Consider the following 18,792-nt stretch of genomic DNA (forward strand, 5'->3'; position numbering starts at 1 on the left):
TGCTGTCAATTAATGACAGCTACCTACCTGTATTCAGTGTTTGAACACCTGGGTATTCTACAGAAAAGCACTGCTGGGCACTTTGTTTAATTGGCCCCTTGAGAGTGATTGTAGAAATATATAGAAAAAAGCTAGAGTATCTTGGCAAATCTGTCAAATTATCTTGCCTGTACTGCATTATATGCAACCTTTTCTGTATGAAGATATTAATAAGCAATATCTCCAAACAGTGTTCTTCTATAGAATTACCAAACACTTGCTGTAGTTTAGGGCAGGCTAAACCTTTGCTTTCAACTAGAACCGACCCCAGGATGAAATTCCGTTTCTTTTGATCACGAAAAAAAACTCATGGAAGTGTGTTTCATAATGGTGGTAATAAGCATCAGGTAGTGTGCTGAAAAGTTCATGAATTATGGAAATATAGTAGTATACCTAATGCAAGAGTGGAAGGGTCATGTCCATAGCTGAGTCTTAATCCATTATGTAAGCTGCCACAGTAATCAGTCGTAGGCTACCAGTAACGCTATGTAACGGACAAAGCATAGAAGAATAATAAGTGGTGATGGTGACTCATGGTGCAATGCATTGTGCAAAGATGGCAGTGGATACAAAAGTATATTCGACAGTTACAAATGAAATACAAAATAGGATTTTCTTTCTCATTCCTTGGTGGGTATTATTGTACATAAAACTATTATTACCGCTTGGACTAAAAAGTATGGTAGATCTATATTACTATTCCGCGGCAGCCTAGACTATGGCAGTTGCGGTTTATCTATGCTGTTTTACCTCCTGAACAAGAATTTTAAGTAGTATTTATTTGGACGACTATAATTAACCCCCAGGGGGTTGTACTAAACACTGTAAAATACACATGACGATCCAATTCCTGGTGGCTTTCGTATTCGCGGTGATGCATGATGCGGAATGCTTATATAGAAATACCAAAAATATAATTTTTTTAGGCTTTAATGTTTTTTGAACCTGTTTGTCATTTGTTTCGTAAACATATCAATACTACTAGAGATAGTAGACTCCATCCTTATACCCTGCTAGTTGGGAGACTACAGCCGGGAAGTTGGTTTTTTGGGTGGAAAAAAAACACAAAATGAGTGAAATACCTGTACAAAAACCTTAACTCCTTTGATAGTTATTGTTCAGATTAAAGTAAACTCATGGAACTTTTTCAGACAAATATCATGCACCGGGGTAAGGACAGGTGCCCGAGGTTAGGTTTGGTTGGTTACATAATTTGCTTTGGAAACAGACATCAGAAATATCAAGCACACATTAAAACTGAAAGATGGTATTTTCAAGTCCCAAATGTGAAAATGGTTTAAAGTAGAATTTTGAGAGAACGACAGGTGTATCAGAAGAATTTGTGGCAATTGCTGGTGTTTGTCAAGTACACCGATTCCCTGTTTGCTGCATATCGGTGCCAAAGGAATGTAGTAGATAAAAACTATATGTAGTGGAATTCGGGTAGAAAATTTATAGGACAACGGAGAGTGGAGAGAACTCATTTTAAATCATAACCCCTTAAAGAAAAAAGCTGTTGCAAAAGGCTTTGTTATAATGAAATATTCACAGATATTTGTCATTTGTAGACCAGTATTAATGGATGAAATAAATACGTATTTAGTGATGAAGGACTAAAAGATCCGTGCCAAAGATTTGCGTAAATGTTTGCATTTAAGAATCTTTTTCCTTTTCTTTTATTCTAACTTCATGATTTGTACTACTATAGACTGCAGTGTTTCCTTTGAATATTTGTATATAAGCCCCATCCAGGTATATGTTCCCAAAAACCTCTAGTACAGTACAGGTGTATATCCCATTTTAAGTGGTCTTTTCTCTTACAGTTTCCATTTGGGCATGTTTGCCCCGCACTCAGCGAGGTCAGCCCATAGTTCTCAATGTGGATCCAAAGGGGAAGAAGCTACTTTATGCAAATAACAACTCGGTCATCATTCGAGATATCGCTGTAAGAGCCTAATCCGTTTCAGAGTTGAGGATAATCTTCAGTAGCTTTCAGTGAAGTCCTTTAAAAATATTTTCTTTGTAATGCTTATACTAGTTGGTGACATTGTTGACTTTTTGTATGTCCAGAAATATTGTGAAGTTTACAGTTTTCAGAGTAAGTCTTGTGACAAATTGTTTTGACAGTTGTTAAAATTTTTGCAGTGTAGATTATATTTGATAGATAAGCCTGTGGTAAAAGCTGGTTTTTTACTTAAATTTTTTTATGCTAAAGATGTATAAGATGACATGTATCAAAAAATAACTATAAGCTTCAATTTTTCCAGTGATATATTATTTCATCTTAAGTTTTTTCTAGTTCCAAAAGGATAGTTTGTGTTGTGAAACTGGTGTGTATGTCCTCATAATTTGTATTGAATACTTCATTACTGGATTTTTACTTCAGTTCTCATGTGTACAGTCTTTAGCCATATTGTGCTTACAATGCACTGGATTGGTCAGTAATAACAGCATAAATTAATGATGGGTGTATTCAAGTAGCCTGCAGTATCTTCTAATGCTCTTCAGGAAATAAGGAAGTACTTTTCTTTTGTAGAATCCAGCAGTTGCAGATGTATATACCGAGCATTCTGTACAAGTAAACGTTGCTCAGTACTCCCCTTCTGGTTTCTACATATGTTCTGGTGGTAAGTTAGTATTGTAAAATTCTCTTGACTGTGTAAGTGCCAGCAGTTCCCATATACTAATCCTTTCAGTTACAAGTGTGTGTTTTTGACAGTGAGGCCCATCACTTTGCTGCGTCATATTGATCCTTCTCCCCCTTCTTTGGAAATCTCTTGTGTCGTGTATAATTTGCATTTGTGAAAATTTTATGACCCCATCTGTTTATCTTTGATATTTAGTACATATTGAGTATGCTTTCCTGGCATTCCTGCATCATCCACATGGATACTTTCCTTAGTTCATAATGAAACCGTTACTCATTCAGTGCAAACGTATCTCTAGCCACAAGAACTTGTTAAATAGTGAAAGATAACTGCCCATTTTGTAGTCAAGGTAAAAAGAATGCTCAAGATCTTAGTCTTCCCCTCAAGCATAATATTTAGCCCAAGTACAGGCTGGACATAAAATTCCTTACTTCTAGTAAGCTTTGCAATTCTGGATATCTTGGACAATTACATTTGATGAAATAATATTGCAGTTACCCGCCCTCATCCCACAATATCCACATGACATCTTTTCTGACTCTATCAGACCAGATCTTGTGGTATGATATGATATTAAGTGCATGCTTTGCTTTCTTCCAAGTAATGCCCATCACATTGCTTGTGTGGATGGATGAAAGCTATTAAACGGTTACAAAATACTAGATAGTACTTGCATATTCAAATCTGTTATTTTTACATAGAATACGTATCCTGTTTCGGACCTTTTTGACTTACAGAGTTTCAGATAATGGTTTAGGCTAGACATAATTGAAAAAATTGAGTTATGTATGGTGCATATACTGCATACTATTATTTAACATTTTATATTATCAAAGTATGTATTAGTTCTTAATTACTTTTGACTGAACTTTGCATGATACTGTACTCCAGTAAATTGATATTGAGTGAGAAGTTTACTTCTGATCTTGGTTTTCCATTATTGCCATTCTAGTTACTTCAAATTATTATTAAGATGGTGGATAAATTTTCCTGTGTATTTATTTTATTAACTTTTATTGTTGTACAGTTGTAATTAATTCTGACAAACTTGTGCCATACAGATCAACATGGCAAAGTCCGCATTTGGGATACAGTCAATCCAGAGCATCTTCTAAAAGCAGATCCATTCAGCCACTTGGCGGAGCTATTCGAGATTTATGTTGGTCACATGACTCGCAAAGAATTTGTGTTGCTGGTGAAGGCAGAGGCAAGTAAGTACTATGGGATTCTTTCTAATAATTTTTATTGCATGAAAGGTACCATAATATTTCTGATATATTTCACTTAAATATAATATGTAAGTACGTACAGTACATCTCCACGCCAAACTGATTTCACACAGTTTACTGTGTTTTCATTCTTAAATATATTTGTTTTGGCATTTAATCTTAAGTAGTTTCAAAGAAAGAACAATAGTTAAATAAGAATAATTTATACTGAAGGGCAGCGTCTTAGTTGATAACTGATGATCATTGTAAAAGTTGAGTAGCAATCTGTTTCAAACATCTAACTCACCTGGTAGTTATATATATAGCTTACATCCCTGACGTCACGGCAGAATTTCAAAACTCGCGGCAATCGCCGATTGGGTAGTCAGGTGCACCACCTGTGCGCCCTCTACCAGGTACGTAGCACCATACCAACTATTCCTCAGATCTTCCCTGCCGCCGCTACGGTGACATCGTTGAACTTCGCTCGTTATAGCCCGTGTCTTTTGCAGTATTATTTGGTGAAGTACACTTTGGCTTTGGCTTCGCTTGATTGGATTTTGATTTCGTTTCGATATTGTTGGTTTGACCTTTGCTTGTTTTTGATCTCTGTTTTTGATTTCTCATCATGTCTGATTCTGCTTCAAGTTTGAGAATGTGTGTGAAAGGTTGCAAGACTAGACTTGCTAAATCCTCTTAGATCCTCATTCTATTTGTAGTAATGCAGAGGAAAAGTTTGTGAGATAGGTGATAGATGTGATGAATGTGTGGGCTTGCCTGAGACTGAATGGATTGAATATTACCGCTATGTGCGTAAATTAGAGAAGGATAGGATAAGGAGAGCGAAGAAGACCAATTGTCTCGCTCCTCCATAGACAGTCAAGGAATAGATAGTTTCTCTAATCCCTCGATAATCCTATTGATCCTCCTCCTGTTGTATCATTACCAAATCCAGTTTCAGAAAACAGGTAAAAGTCCATCATTACAGGAACATGATTGACGGCCATTCAAGCCTTGGTCAACGGGTAGAATCCCTGGCACAAGACAGGGATAAAATTATGGTCTAATATGAGAGATATTAAAGTGAATAGTGAAATTAGTGCAAGTGCAGTGGAGGGTGCGGCCGCTTCGGACTTGTCGTGCTCCTAGTCCTAGACCTCTTCCAAGCTCACCAACCCCTGTGAGAAGGAAAGTCGACCGACGAAGGGAGGCGAGAGGTTTTAGCTCCCGAGCGGTCGTCCCCTCGAGCGTACCTGTAGACGATCCCCAGGACGCTCACCCTCGCTATAGGAAAGGCGAGGTTAAAGTGTTTTCTTCGTCTTCTGACGACGCAGTACCCAGACGGGGCTGGCGTCAGACTTCTAAATCCAGACCCATTAAAAGGAAATCCCAGGACGCCGAGCGTCTTGATACTGGACGCCAGGACGATATACGTCAAGAGCGTCCAGGATGTAGTCATTGGAGCAGCCCCCGGAGCGCTTCCCTTCAGGTTCCGATATTTGCTCTCCTACCAAATTAAGACGTAAGACGTCGCACCAGGCGACCATCGTCTTTGGTAGGAGGCAAGGAAATATTGAAAAGGGGGGAAACCTTCGGTGCAAACTGCAACTCCGGATCGTTTCTCTTTCGATTCCGATGCTTGCTCTCCTGCCAAATCAAGACGCATGATGTCGCACAAGCGGCCGTCGTCTTTGGCAGGAAGTAAGGAAGGATTCGGACGAAGGGAGACTTTCGGTGCGTGCTACAACTCCTGTTCGCTCCCTTTCGTCTCCGATGTTTGCTCTCCTACCAATATAAGACGTAAGATACCGCACAGGCGGCCGTCGTCTTTGGTAGGAGTAAAGGAAGCATCGGACGATTGGATGCCTTCAGTGCATGATCCTGCTCCTCCTTCGGATTGGCGTTCTTCAGGCCTTTCATCTCAAGACGAACAGAATGAAGAGAGAGAGATTGACTTTGCAACTTCTCTAGTCTGTTCCCAGCAGCAAGAAGCTCCACAGTTTTCCGTACTGCAAGATTTTAAGCAGAAACTCTCCTCTCTTATGCAGTCATATCAACCTGCTACTCTTACTGTTAAACGCCAGGACGAAAAAAACGTTTTAAAGCACGACGACAGGACGAAAAACGTCTTGAAACAAGACGCCAGGATGAAAAACATCTTGAAGCAAGACAGCAGGACGATAAGCGTCTTGAAGCAAGACGCCAGGACGAAAGAAGTCTTGAAGGAAGACACCAGGACGAAAAACGTCTTGAAGCAAGACGCCAGGACGAAAAACGTCTTGAAGCAAGACGCAAGGACGAAAACGTCTTGAAGCAAGACGCCAGGACGAAAAACGTCTTGAAGCAAGACGCCAGGACGAAAATCGTCATGAGACAGGATGCCAGGACACCAGGCATCAAGGTTACTGGACGACAAGACTCCAGGCATCAAGAAACTGGACAGCAGGATGCACAAACGCAACATGACATCGCTACATCAGTTGTGTCCTCAATCAGAAGAAAGGAAGAAGACATCCCCCATTCTCCTTTTGATCAGATGCAAGTCGTTTCCGAGGAAGAATATCAAACAGATCTACAACCTTCAGCAGATCTTAAAAGGCTTATGAAAGTTTTTGCGGAACTTTTCCAGAAAGTTTTGTGCCAGCTGCCCCTCGTTCTCCACCTTCAGAGTTCACTTTAGGGAAGGCTTCTAAAGAATCCGACTTTACGAAGATGGTATTATCGCGCTCTTCGAAAAGAGCCTTGAAATTAATGAAGAATGGATGGACTCTAAGAAAGACCAGGGAAAAACAGCTTTCTCATTTCCTCCGGCCAGATTAGCTTCCAGATCCAGCATCTGGTACGACACTGGAGAAGTCCTAGGTTTGGGAGTTCCAAGCTTCTTCCCATGGGGACTTCTCTAGTCTTGTGGACTCTTCTCGTCGGACGGCCATGGGGAAGACGAAAGTGTTTTTGGTCTTCCTCTGAAATGGACCACCTCCTCAAAAAGGGATTTTTAGAGCCTTCGAAGTCTTTTAAACTTCCTTAGACTGGACTCTGGGTTCGTTGGGAAAGAAATTGAAACTTGAAGTCTACCAAAACGGAAGAACTCGTTTCACCTTATGTCATGCATTGACAAAGCGCTTCGAGACGGGTTCGAACGAGCTAGCAGCCCTTTCTCAGCTGGAATCTTGAAAAAAAAAGAAAAAAAAGGGCCCAATTTTGTTCTTTTCTTTCGAGTGGAGTAACGCTCACTCAGAGAGCGGAACTGCTTTTCGCCCCACTTTCGACTCATCTTTTTCCGCATAGTTTGGTAAAAGAAGTATCCTCAGCTCTGACTCAAAAGCGACACAAGACTGATGACTAAAGCAGAAGGAGAGTGTTCGTCAAGTTTTGCAGGACAGAAACTTAAAGAAACCACTCCTCTACCACGTAGTTCTCGGCCCTTTCGAGGTAGATCCCTCAGGAGAGGGAATGCAAGACCTATTACAAAAAACTCCAAGAAAAGAGGCTTCAGAGGAGGAAGTAATAAAGTCTGACAAAGTTCTTCTTCTAGACAGTGGTAGGAGCCAGACTCAAAAATTTCTGGCAAACATGGGAGAAAAAGGGAGCAGATCCTTGGTCTATTCAGCTTCTCAAAGAAGGATACAAGATCCCTTTCAGGAAAAAACCCCCCTTAGCAGAAAGACGACGATCTGTCAGCCAAGTACAGAGAGGAGTCCAAGACTCTAGCGATACAACAAGAGGTTTCTATGCTAATTCAGAAGGAAGCAATAGAAAGAGTTCAGAACCTGGAGTCTCCGGGGTTTTACAATCGATTATTCCTGGTCCCCAAGAACTCGGGCGATGGAGACCGATTTTTGGACGTGAGTTCCCTGAATTTTTTCGTGAAGAAAACAAAATTCACTATGGAGACAACGAAATCAGTTCTTGCTACAGTCAGACGAGACGACTGGATGGTTTCGTTGGATCTCCAGGATGCTTATTTTCACGTCCCGATCCACCCAAACTCCAGAAAGTACCTAAGATTTGTTTTACAAGACAGAAACATTTCAATTCCGAGCTCTTTGTTTCGGTCTAAATACCGCACCTCAAATTTTCACAAAACTTATGAGCAACGTAGCAGCAATGCTACACAAGAAACGCATCAGAGCCTCATTGTATCTGGACGATTGGCTCCTCAGAGCCCATTCCTACGCCAACTGTCTGGAGAATCTTCAGAAAACAATTCGATTATCAGAAGACCTAGGCCTTCTGATAAACCACCAGAAATCCCAACTGATCCCATCCCAGGAAATCTTGTACTTGTTGGGGATGAGGATTCAGAGTCAGGTTTTTCGGGCTTTTCCGTCCACATTAGAACGGAACAAGCTTTAGAGAAAATAAGAAACTTCCTAAAGAAACAGAAGTGCTCTGCGAGGGAATGGATGAGTCTGCTGGGGACCTTTTCCTCGCTAGAACAGTTTGTCTCCTTGGGAAGACTGAACCTACGCCCTCTGCAGTTTCATCTAAATCAGCATTGGGACAAGAAGAAGACACTAGAGTCAATGTGTATTCCTGTTTCGAACGACATGAAACACTATCTACAGTGGTGGAACGATCCCGTCAAGCTCCAGGAAGGCCTCTCCCTAGAGCAGAGGAACCCAGACCTAGTGTTGTTTTCCGACGCCTCGGGACTCGGGCTGGGGAGAAACACTGGGGAAGTTAGAAAGTCTCGGGCTTCTGGAACAAGGAGCAAGTAACAAGTTCCCACTCAATCTGAAAGAATTGACTGCAGTTTTTCCTAGCTCTCAAGGAATTAGAGAGCGTAGTCCGGAACAAAGTGGTGGTACAAGGTTCAACTCCGACAACCAACAACAAGGCGGTATTGGGCCTACATCAGCAAACAAGGCGGGACTCACTCAGTCTCTCTATACAGAGCAGCAAGAGAACTGCTCCTCTGGACAAAAGGAAAAACGTGATTCTGGTAACACGCTTCATTCAGGGAGAAAAGAATGTGAGAGCAGACATCCTGAGCAGAAAACATCAAGTCTTGACAACAGAATGGACTCTCCATCAGGAAGTTTGCAAGAGTCTATGGCGAATCTGGGGCGCCCTTGCATAGATCTCTTTGCAACAGCGCAGACAAGACGGATGGAGACTTACTGTTCTCCAGTCCCGAGACCCCGAAGCAATCCACATAGATGCGTTCCCACCTTCTGAATTGGACACATCTAGACGTGTACAGCCTTTCCCCCATTCAAAGTGGTACACAGAGTGTTACAAAAGTTTGTGGCTCACGAAGGAACCAGGATGACTCTAGTGGCACCCTTCTGGCCGACAAGAGAATGGTTCACAGAGGTACTGGAATGGATGGTGGACACCCCAAGAAGCCTTCCGTTAAGAGTAGATCTACTCAAACAGCCCCACTTGGAAAGGTATCACCAAAACCTCCAAGCTCTTCAGCTAACTGCCTTCAGACTATCGAAAAAACTCACAAGAGCTAGAGGATTTTCGAGGGAGGCAGCGAGTGCAATTGCAAGAGCAAGGAGGTCTTCAACCATTAACGGTATACCAATCGAAGTGGGAGACTTTATAGAGGATGGTGCAGGGACAACTCTATTTCCTCTTCCAGTACCTCTGTGACTCAGATAGCAGATTTTCTGCTATACCTCAAGAAGAGACGTAACTTTTTGTTTTCTGCTTCTACTATCAAGGGTTATAGGAGCATGCTAGCAGCTGTCTTCAGGCATAGAAACCTTAATCTATCTGATAATAAGGATCTACAAGATCTTCTTAGATTCTTCGAGACAACTAAGGAAAGAATACAATCCTCAACATCTTGGAATTTGGATGTAGTCCTCAAGTTTCTCATGAGTGACAGGTTCGAACCCTTACAGGAAACATCCCTTAAGGACCTCACCATGAAAAACTCTCTTCCTGATTAGCCTAGCAACAGCAAAGAGGGTCAGCAAAATCCATGCCTTCAGCAAAACTGTAGGTTTCAGACAGGGCAAAGCCATCTGCTCGCTACAGTTGGGATTCCTAGCCAAAAACGAACGCCCCTCTCAACCCTGGCCCAAGTCATTCGAAATTCCGAACCTCTCGGATTCTCACTTGGGTGATGAAGTAGAGAGAGTTCTTTGTCCGGTAAGGTCTCTGAGGCATTACTTGGAGAGAACGAGACAAATACGTGGCACTTCAGAAGGGCTTTGGTGTTCGGTCAAGAAACCCTCTCTGCAAAATGCTAAGAATGCGCTATCCTTTTTTATAAGGCAATTAATTAGGGAAGCGCATTCAGCATGTACTGAAGCAGATATGAAGCTACTTAAAGTTAAGACTCACGAGGTTAGCTGTAGCAACCTCGGTAGCATTTAAACAAAATAGATCTCTCAGAATATCCTGGACGCAACATTCTGGAGGAGCAAGTCAGTTTTTGCGTAGCACTATCTTACGCAAGTGCAAAACTTTGTATGCAAAACTGCCTACACACTGGGTCCGTTTGTAGCAGCTCTTTCAGTAGTGGGAAAAGGGTCTACCCCTTAAAACCCATAATCCAATACTCTTTTTCTTCTCTTGTTAACTATTTTTTTTTGTTGAAAAGTTAGGTGGTTGTTTGTGGAGACTGGATGCAGTCTTCCACAATCATTGATCTTTAGTCAGGTGATTCAACTTGTTCCTTAGTAGTGCCCGGAACAAGAGTATTGTAGGGAGTCTAGTCACATAGAGGTTTTTGACGCCGGTTGACAGTCTCCAAGAGGTCTTCAGCCCCCCTGGGTGGATCGCTGGACTCATAAGGAAAGCAGACACAATGAGACAGGATATCATTAAAGTCAGCTTCCTTAACAGGTACGAACCCGTAAGTTTGTTTTTAATTAACACTTATGTTTCAATTCCAACGATGATAGCTGTTTCTGACCCTCCACCAAAGGTGTTAATCAGCTATATATATAACTACCAGGTGAGTTAGATGTTTGAAAATGTTATTTTCATGATAAATATTAGAGTTTGTATAGTCAGCAGTTATAGTGTCCTTTTTGTTTCAGATATGCCCATGTCTTCATGATGGACACCGGAGCCTCTGTTAAAGGAGATTTATCAGGACATCAAAAAGCCATAAATTCTGTCTCTTGGAAACCAACAAGACCTTTCAGAATTGTCACTGGATCGGAAGATAACAAAAGTGCCTTTTTTGAAGGCCCTCCTTTCACATTTAAATGCACAAGGAATGTAAGTCTGTAAAGTTTTGTTCATATTTTAAGTATGTTATCCACACTAATTTTGTGAAGCCAGAGCAATTCCGATAATAAGAATATTGATTTTAGGTTGTCTGGATGTTGATTGTATTCTTGTTATGCTGTCCTGTAGTTTAGTACACTGTGTACTAGAACTTGTATTTCAAGGTAGGAGAAATAATATGTATATGGTGTCCTTCCAAGAAGTTTGGGAATTCATTTTCAGATTAATTAATTTTGTTGTTTTCCTTTCTTTTAATGTAGGATCATACAAAGTTTGTGCAGACAGTTAGGTATTCTCCAGATGGAGAGTACTTTGCTACAGGAGGTTTTGATGGCAAGATCTTCATTTATGATGGAAAAGAAGGAGAAATGAAGAAAGAATTGGGAAGTCCAGCTCACAAGGGTGGAATTTACGCTGTAAGTACATGTTGACTTTTTTTTCTTTTCCACTCTTTAAGAAGGTTATCATTTGATGTCTTCATTTGATTATTTGAATATATATCTCTCTGAATTTTAAAAACTAGTGTAAGTAAATATCACGATCTATAGTTGTACGTAAACATAACTTGTTCTTAACATTCAAAATGGCATAAGATTTAAGTTGACCTGCAACTTTAATATTTATGCATATATGGTGTCATTACTAAAGTAACCTTTACTCAGCCTAAAATTCTAGATTTTTGACAGCTGTTGATCACTTGCATTAAGTAATAACTTGGCTGATACATTTTTGCAAGTACAGCAACATACTGAATGTGTATTTTAATTTATCAATTTTTAAACAGGTTTCTTGGAGTCCAGATAGTAAAAAGCTGTTGTCTGCCAGTGGTGACAAATCATGCAAGATATGGGACATTGAATCAGGAGAGGCCACAGAATTCCAGATGGGCTCAGACGTAGAAGATCAACAGGTTTCTTGTATCTGGTCTGGAGAGCATCTCATCTCGGTTGGGCTTTCTGGATTTATTACCTACCTGGATCCTTCAGATCCCAGCAAACCAAAGAAAGTCTTAAAGGTAAGATGGCAGTGAACTTTTGATCTAAATTAACTTGCCTGTTTCTTGATGGTTTTTCACTTATTGTGTTATGCCGGTTTCTTGATGGTTTTTCACTTATTGTGTTATGGAATTAACTTGTAAATTTGAATCATGGAAGTTTATAAGGTTTTTATTCATCAAAATCTGGAATTCACTCACTGTAGCAAACTGTTGTATTAACACACACATCAACCCATGAAAGCTTCCGTATGAGATAATGGTTTAAATTTTTAAAGTATTTATATCATTTGCTTTATTCTTGGAGATATTGGTTAAGTACATTAGCATAAGTAGTAGTTGAATAATGTAGTACATTAAAATTTGTTCATGAATCTTACCTGCCAGATATATATATAGCTGTATTCTCCGAAGTCCGACAGAATTTCAAAACTCCCGGCACACGCAGTGGTCGGCCAGGTGGTAGTACCCATTCCCGCCGCTGGGAGGCGGGCGTAAGGAACCATTCCCATTTTCTGTCAGATATTTTCTGTCGCCGGTGCAGACAACAAGTGTTTTCTGCACCTCCGTCATGGATTTTGGAACTCTTTTGGTCACTTGAGTATCCCGATTGATTTTGGTTATTTGATTAGGATCGGTGGTTAGGCATACGCTAATTGTGGATTGTTTTTATTTTTGGCTGATTTTTCCTTAAACTTACGATGTCTGGATCTAGTTCGACTAGGCCAGAGTATGTGTTGTGGAAGAATGTCAAGGTTTAGGCCTACCGAAAACTTCGGTAGACCCTCATACAGTGTGCGCGAATTGTAGGAAACATGTTTGTATGTTTGATGAGCGCTGCAACGAGTGTGAAAATATGTCTGATTCTGCGTGGAAGGCTTATGAATCATAGGTACGAAACTAGAACGTGATAGTGTAAGGAGGTCTTCCTCCAGGCGTGTAACACAAGTTACCCACCCGTCCAGTAGAATTTATCCCTCCAAAGACCTGTGATGCCTTCGGGCCCTACAATAGTGTCTTTGGAGGGTAATACCCTATCTGTGATTCTTAAATCTCTGCGTAGCCTGGAATCATGTTTGCATTGGAAAGTTATAGTAGTGTAGTGAAGAAATAGTGATAATGCCATGAGTGTTCATTCTATCGCGTAAGCGTATAATTTCTCATGACAAAACACTACGCGTGATGGCTCTCCCTACCTCGGTGAGGCAGAATGTAGTAGGGAGGTAGCTGTCCAAGTGTCTAAAATACTCTACGTTTGTTTCATAAAACTTACCAGTACCATATATGTATATATATATCTGCCGGGTAAAGGTGAACAAGCGATGTTGTATCATAGTAATATTATTTTTGCCCTTACGTCATATTACTATCAAACTTTGTATGGTTCAAGTTATATACTCATACCATAGTTACTCCCTACGGAGGACAACCGAGAGTACGATTATTCTTATTACATTTAATCGGTTCTCCCTGCAACTATTCAGGGGTTGCCTGGTTTACCCTATTTTTTTTAAAAACATTTTATTTAAGGTATTGTTATGACAATACCAAGTTAGCCTTTTATATTTAGCAAATTCAGTTTCGCTTAAATATACTAGTTTTGATGGATTTTGTTTCTGCTCTATAATAAGATAGTAAACCTATTCATTCGTAGAATGGTGTAGGTGGCAACTCAGGCAGAGCAGTGCGAGAACGACGAACGTTCTCAGAGTCTGCTGTCACTAATGCGTAATGCCAGTGCTCAGTTCCATCTGATTGTCTGCTATGCGCAGTAGGTTACGTCTCTCTCTCTCCTGCGGGATTGACGGACTAACCGTATTCTACCCTACAATCACGGCCTTAGCCTCGGGTTGAAGGGAATTCTAGCATACATGGCTGAACATCTTCACTTTGCGAGAATTTTTTCATAAAAAAAAAAAAAAAAAAAAAAAAAAAAAAATTATATATATTTGTGTATGTAGTATGTGTATATATATATATGTGTGTATGTATTATATATATATATATATATATATGATATATATATATATATATATATATATATATGTATATGTATATATATGTATGGTTATATATGTATAAATGTATGTATGTATATATATATATATGTATTAGACCAGACCTTTTTCGGTTCTGTTTACCGCATGGTAACAGAATTCTGTCCGAGTCTACGGCGGCATAACACACATGATTTCCCTCGAAAACAAGAATGATGTGCAAGAGATGCAGTCAATTAGTTCGCCGAGACGTCCTTGCTCGATTATGAAGGGGACTCCTTCCGCTGCCAAATACGACAGCGCCGAGCGCGACGCTCGGCAGGACGCTTGGATGGACGCACAACGTAATGCTTCTTCAGACATTCGCCGAGAATCAGAGAATAGTAATGGATCTCAGGAAGGAGACTTTTAGGAAGAAACAAATGAACAATCTTCTACAGTGTCTTCAAATTACTCCTGTTTAAGTGAAAACGCAGCCTTATTAGGGAAGGAAACATGCTCGGTGAGGAATGAATGAATTGCAGGGGACCATTTCCTCGCTGGAGAAGTTTGTTTTCCTGAATAGACTGAAATTCACACCTCTCCAGTTTTTCCTGCCAGAAAAACTGGAATAGCATAGATGATCTAGAAATGATCTGAACATCTCTCATAGTCAAGATTCGTCTATAGTGATGTCATGGCTCATAATCTCATAGAATTTGAATCTTGAAAGATTACTTTAGTCTTCAGAGACGTCCTCCCCGCGCAGGAGTTGGAACTCTCGGAGGGTCTCGCTCCCTCTGAGGAGAACGAAGACGATATAGGTCGCACAGGCGGCCGTCGTCGTCTTGGTTCCTCGGAGGGGGACGCTTTTCTCGTCCGTTAGCTCCTTCTGCTTTGCAGTCGTCTCCTTTGGGCAATTGGAAGACTTTCTGCAGGATAAAAAGAGAGCTAATGTATGATGTAGGGTCTCAGGGAGGGGACGCTTCACGTCCTCTCTCTTTTCTACTGTGTTGCGATCTTCACCGGAGAGGACGTCTTCCGATGAGTATGCTTTTGAGCGCTTTTTCGGTCGCTCCTAAGATATATCCTTGGCGGTCCATGTGAGAAGGAGGAGGGCTTCCCTCGCCCATCGTCTTCTCAAAGGATCAGCCTTTTGCCTGAGAAGGAATGTTCTCCATCGAAAAGGATGATTGTGTCTTTGCAACAACAACTTGTTTTGTTGATTGCAGTGAGAAAGGCAAAGCCACATCGTGAGAGGAAGGATGATAGGCTGCCAATCAAGAGTACAGGCAGTCCCTTCTCCTTCTCCTCGTTCCGCTCTTTCGCCAGTTGCCTTGCTCTCTAGGTTTTCATGCAGCTCTCCAGAGGTTGTCTAGAGAGCACGGTTACCATCTTCCCGAACGTGTGTCAGTTGAGAAGAAGAAGAGGTCTTGGTTCGATGGCTTTGAGCCTCTTTTGAAGAATAGTTTCAGCCTGCGGCCCCTCAGTCTCCTCCTTCGCATTGTTATCTTCGAAGGACGACTGGCCTCATTCAATGCCTCCAACTCAAACGCGGTGTCTGAAGGATTTTCAAACAACTTAATCGTTGGTGAAGTCCCTGGGAGGAACTACTGGTGAATTTCGAAAAGTCACATCTGATCCCAACCCAATCCATCGTGTATCTGGGGATTCAGATGGATTCAGTGGCTTTTCGAGCTTTTCCGTCCCAGGGACGTCAGCAGCAAGGCTTAGACAAAGTCTTGGTTAGCCTTCCTAAGGAAAGATTCGTGCTCGGTGAGGGAATGGATGAGTCTAACTGGGGACCATTTCCTCGCTGGAGAAGTTTGTTTCCTTGGGGAGACTGCACCTCAGACCGTTACATTTTTTTCTCAAGTACAATTGGAAAAAAACCAAGAATCTACACATGATCTTGGAAATTTCAGGAGAGGTAAAACATCACTTGAAATGTTGGCTAGATCCAGTGTAGCTGTCGGAGGGCGTGTCTCTCAAGCTTCAGAGCCCCGACCTAGTGTTGTTCTCCGACGCGTCCACCACGGGATGGGAAGCATCATTAGGGGGAAAGAAGTGGCAGGCACCTGGAGAGGGGAACAGGTGTCCTGGCACATAAACCTAAAGGAAATGGCAGCCATCTTTTTAGCTCTCCAGTTTTTTTTTCCAAGAAAAAGTCTCTCGTCGAATAGTCCAAGTCAACTCAGACAACACCACAGCTCTGGCGTACTTGAAGAAGTAGGAGGAACACAGTCTCAGTCCCTTTTGCTCTGGCAAAGGAGATCTTGCTGTGGGCAAGGGCACTGGACGTCATGATCCTTACGAAGTTTGTAGCATGAGTAGAGAATGTCTGGGCAGATCTCCTCAGCAGACGAGGTCAACTTCTGCCAACCGAGTAGACTCTGCTTTGGAGGTATGCCAAGAGCTGTGGGGGTTATGGGGACGTCGCTCGTGGATATCTTTTGCGACGTCCAGAACGAAGAGGCTTCCACTGTACTGCTCCCCAGTACTCGACCCCAGCTGCAGTGACGATAGACACACTTCTCTGGGACTGGACGGGGATGGACCTGTACGCCTTTCCCCGTTCAAGATCTTAGGGAAGTCATGAGAAAGTTTGCGGTGTCGGAAGGGACGAGAATGACTTTGTTCGCCCCGTTCTGGCTGCGAGAGAGTGGTTCACAGAGGTCATGGCCTTTGCAGTAGACTTCCCGAGGACGCTTCCAGTAAGGACAGATCTACTCAGACAGCCCCACTTCGAGAGGTACCACAGAAGCCTCTTCGCGTCTGAGTCTGACTGCATTCAGACTATCCAAAAGTTGGCCAGAGCGAGAGGCTTCTATACGTCAATGGCGAAAGCTATCGCCAGTGCAAGAAGAGCGTTTTCCAACGCAGTGTACAATCGAAGTGGATAGTCTTCAGGAGTTGGTGCAAGAAGAACGGCATTTTTTCCTCCACCACGACCTGGTGAGCCAGATTGCTGACTTCCTTTTCTGAGAAGGGATCTAAAAACTTGCAGTCTCTACATCAAGGTTATAAGAGTGTGCTTTTAGTTGTCTTTAGGCACAGAGGCCTGGACTTGGCGGACAACAGAGACCTTCACGATCTCTTGAGATCTTTCGAAAACGATGAAGGTTCAACAACCCAAGTTGCCGTCTTGGAACTTGGATGTAGTTCTGAAGTTCCTCATGTCCAGTCCGTTTGAACCATATGCATGAAGTGCGAGCTTTTATGAATTCTTCTTGGTTCCATAACAATATGTCATAAAGGACATATGAGCTGTCACTTACGGGAGAATGCAATTCTGTGTTTGACCTCCACCCGTTACACGAAGGATGTCAATTCAACCTACAAGAGATCCTTTTCTCTTGGTTGTTCGTGTCTGCGGATACGTTGCTGGGATAGGGAGCCGACACTGATCCTTAACTAGTGAGTTAATTTTTAGTTTAACTCTTTTTAAAATTAAGCGCTAACCCTCGTGTTAGGATCAGGTGATCGGGATCGGTGTTGTGCTCCTTAATTATGCTAATAGGCATAGGTATATGGTCATATGAGTGGATTAGCACCCATTGACAAATGCCAGTTAGGCTTTGCCGAGTAAGTGGATAAGACCCCATCGGCAAACCCACAAGAAACTCTTACCCATAGGTCACATCCTCGCTGAGGCTCTTGAGACGAAGCAGACTCCTAAGCAATAGCTAGGAAGTCAACCCTCCGTCTGAAAAGATAGGAACCAAGGTTTATAAGAGGTCCTTCTGATAACTTGTGGTGTTTGGTCAGGAAGCCAAGGTTACCAGTGTCAAAGAATGCTTTGGCTTTTTCTTGAGGGGCACCATCAAGGAAGTGCATTCATCCTGTCAAGACAGTGATATGAAAGTGTTGAAGGTGAATGCGCATGGACTGAGGGCTATTTCTACGTCGGTAGCCTTCCAAAAGAACATGGCACTCAATGACATCTTGAATGCCACATTTTGGCGTAGTAATTCAGTGTTTGCCTCTCACTACCTTCGGGAGGTGAGGATTACATACGAGAACTGCTACTCTTTGGGCCCATATGTCGCAGCAGACAATATATTGGGACAGAGAGTAGCACTCTTCCTATCTTTTAGAAAATAATATGTTAGTTTGGACTTTTTAATTTTATTTCTTTTTATTTTTTATTTTTATTATGTTTATGTAGGTGTTTAGTTTTTTGTGGTCTTGGGTAGGCCGCCTTAGGCGGCCTTCCTCCATTAGCCTTGGTTTTACGAAGTTTAACCAGATAGGCTAGGTCAGGTGGTAATGTTTTTGCTTCGCCCTCATAGTAGGGTAAATGTTTTTGTCACAGTGTGGTCACGCCCCCATTGACAAATCATCTGGAGCGCACCAGCTACATAGGTCACGTCCTTGCTGGCACCTCCAGTGAAGCATTAACAGCATTCGGTGTCTAAACAACACCTATATGATCTGTCACATTGTGGTCACGCTCCCCGTGACAGTTCATTAGAGCGCACCAGCTACACAGGTCACGTCCTTGCTGGCACCTCTAGGAATGCAGTACCGAAATTGGAGGTCTATAATATAGGATCTAGTTGCATTGTGGTCACGCCCCCGTTGACAGATCCTCTAGAACTCAACAGCTTCACAGGTCACTACCTAGCTGGAGTCTCTAGTAGCAGATGCAGACTTGGGTGACGGTACTCACGAAGTCAGCTATGCTAACAGTTAAGGAACCAAAATATCAATCATTATATATGAAATTG

At 41.9% G+C, this 18,792-nt stretch overlaps 1 protein-coding gene and 1 pseudogene across 1 annotated transcript in view; one reads left to right on the plus strand and one right to left on the minus strand.

Annotated features, from left to right (window-relative positions):
* The window catches only part of LOC135213358 (actin-interacting protein 1-like), a 135,643-nt pseudogene that overhangs the window by 64,491 nt on the left and 52,360 nt on the right, over positions 1 to 18,792 (minus strand).
* The window catches only part of LOC135213151 (actin-interacting protein 1-like), a gene marked incomplete at its 5' end in the record, with an annotated part of 36,001 nt that continues 19,071 nt past the window's right edge, over positions 1,863 to 18,792 (plus strand). The window contains 7 exon segments of the mRNA XM_064247094.1: positions 1,863 to 1,984; positions 2,576 to 2,666; positions 3,749 to 3,810; positions 3,813 to 3,898; positions 10,900 to 11,083; positions 11,353 to 11,508; positions 11,877 to 12,107. Of these exon segments, the coding sequence (XP_064103164.1) occupies positions 1,863 to 1,984; positions 2,576 to 2,666; positions 3,749 to 3,810; positions 3,813 to 3,898; positions 10,900 to 11,083; positions 11,353 to 11,508; positions 11,877 to 12,107 (932 nt within the window).

Source organism: Macrobrachium nipponense, chromosome 42 (genome assembly GCF_015104395.2).
Source record: "Macrobrachium nipponense isolate FS-2020 chromosome 42, ASM1510439v2, whole genome shotgun sequence".
NCBI lineage: Eukaryota > Metazoa > Arthropoda > Malacostraca > Decapoda > Palaemonidae > Macrobrachium > Macrobrachium nipponense.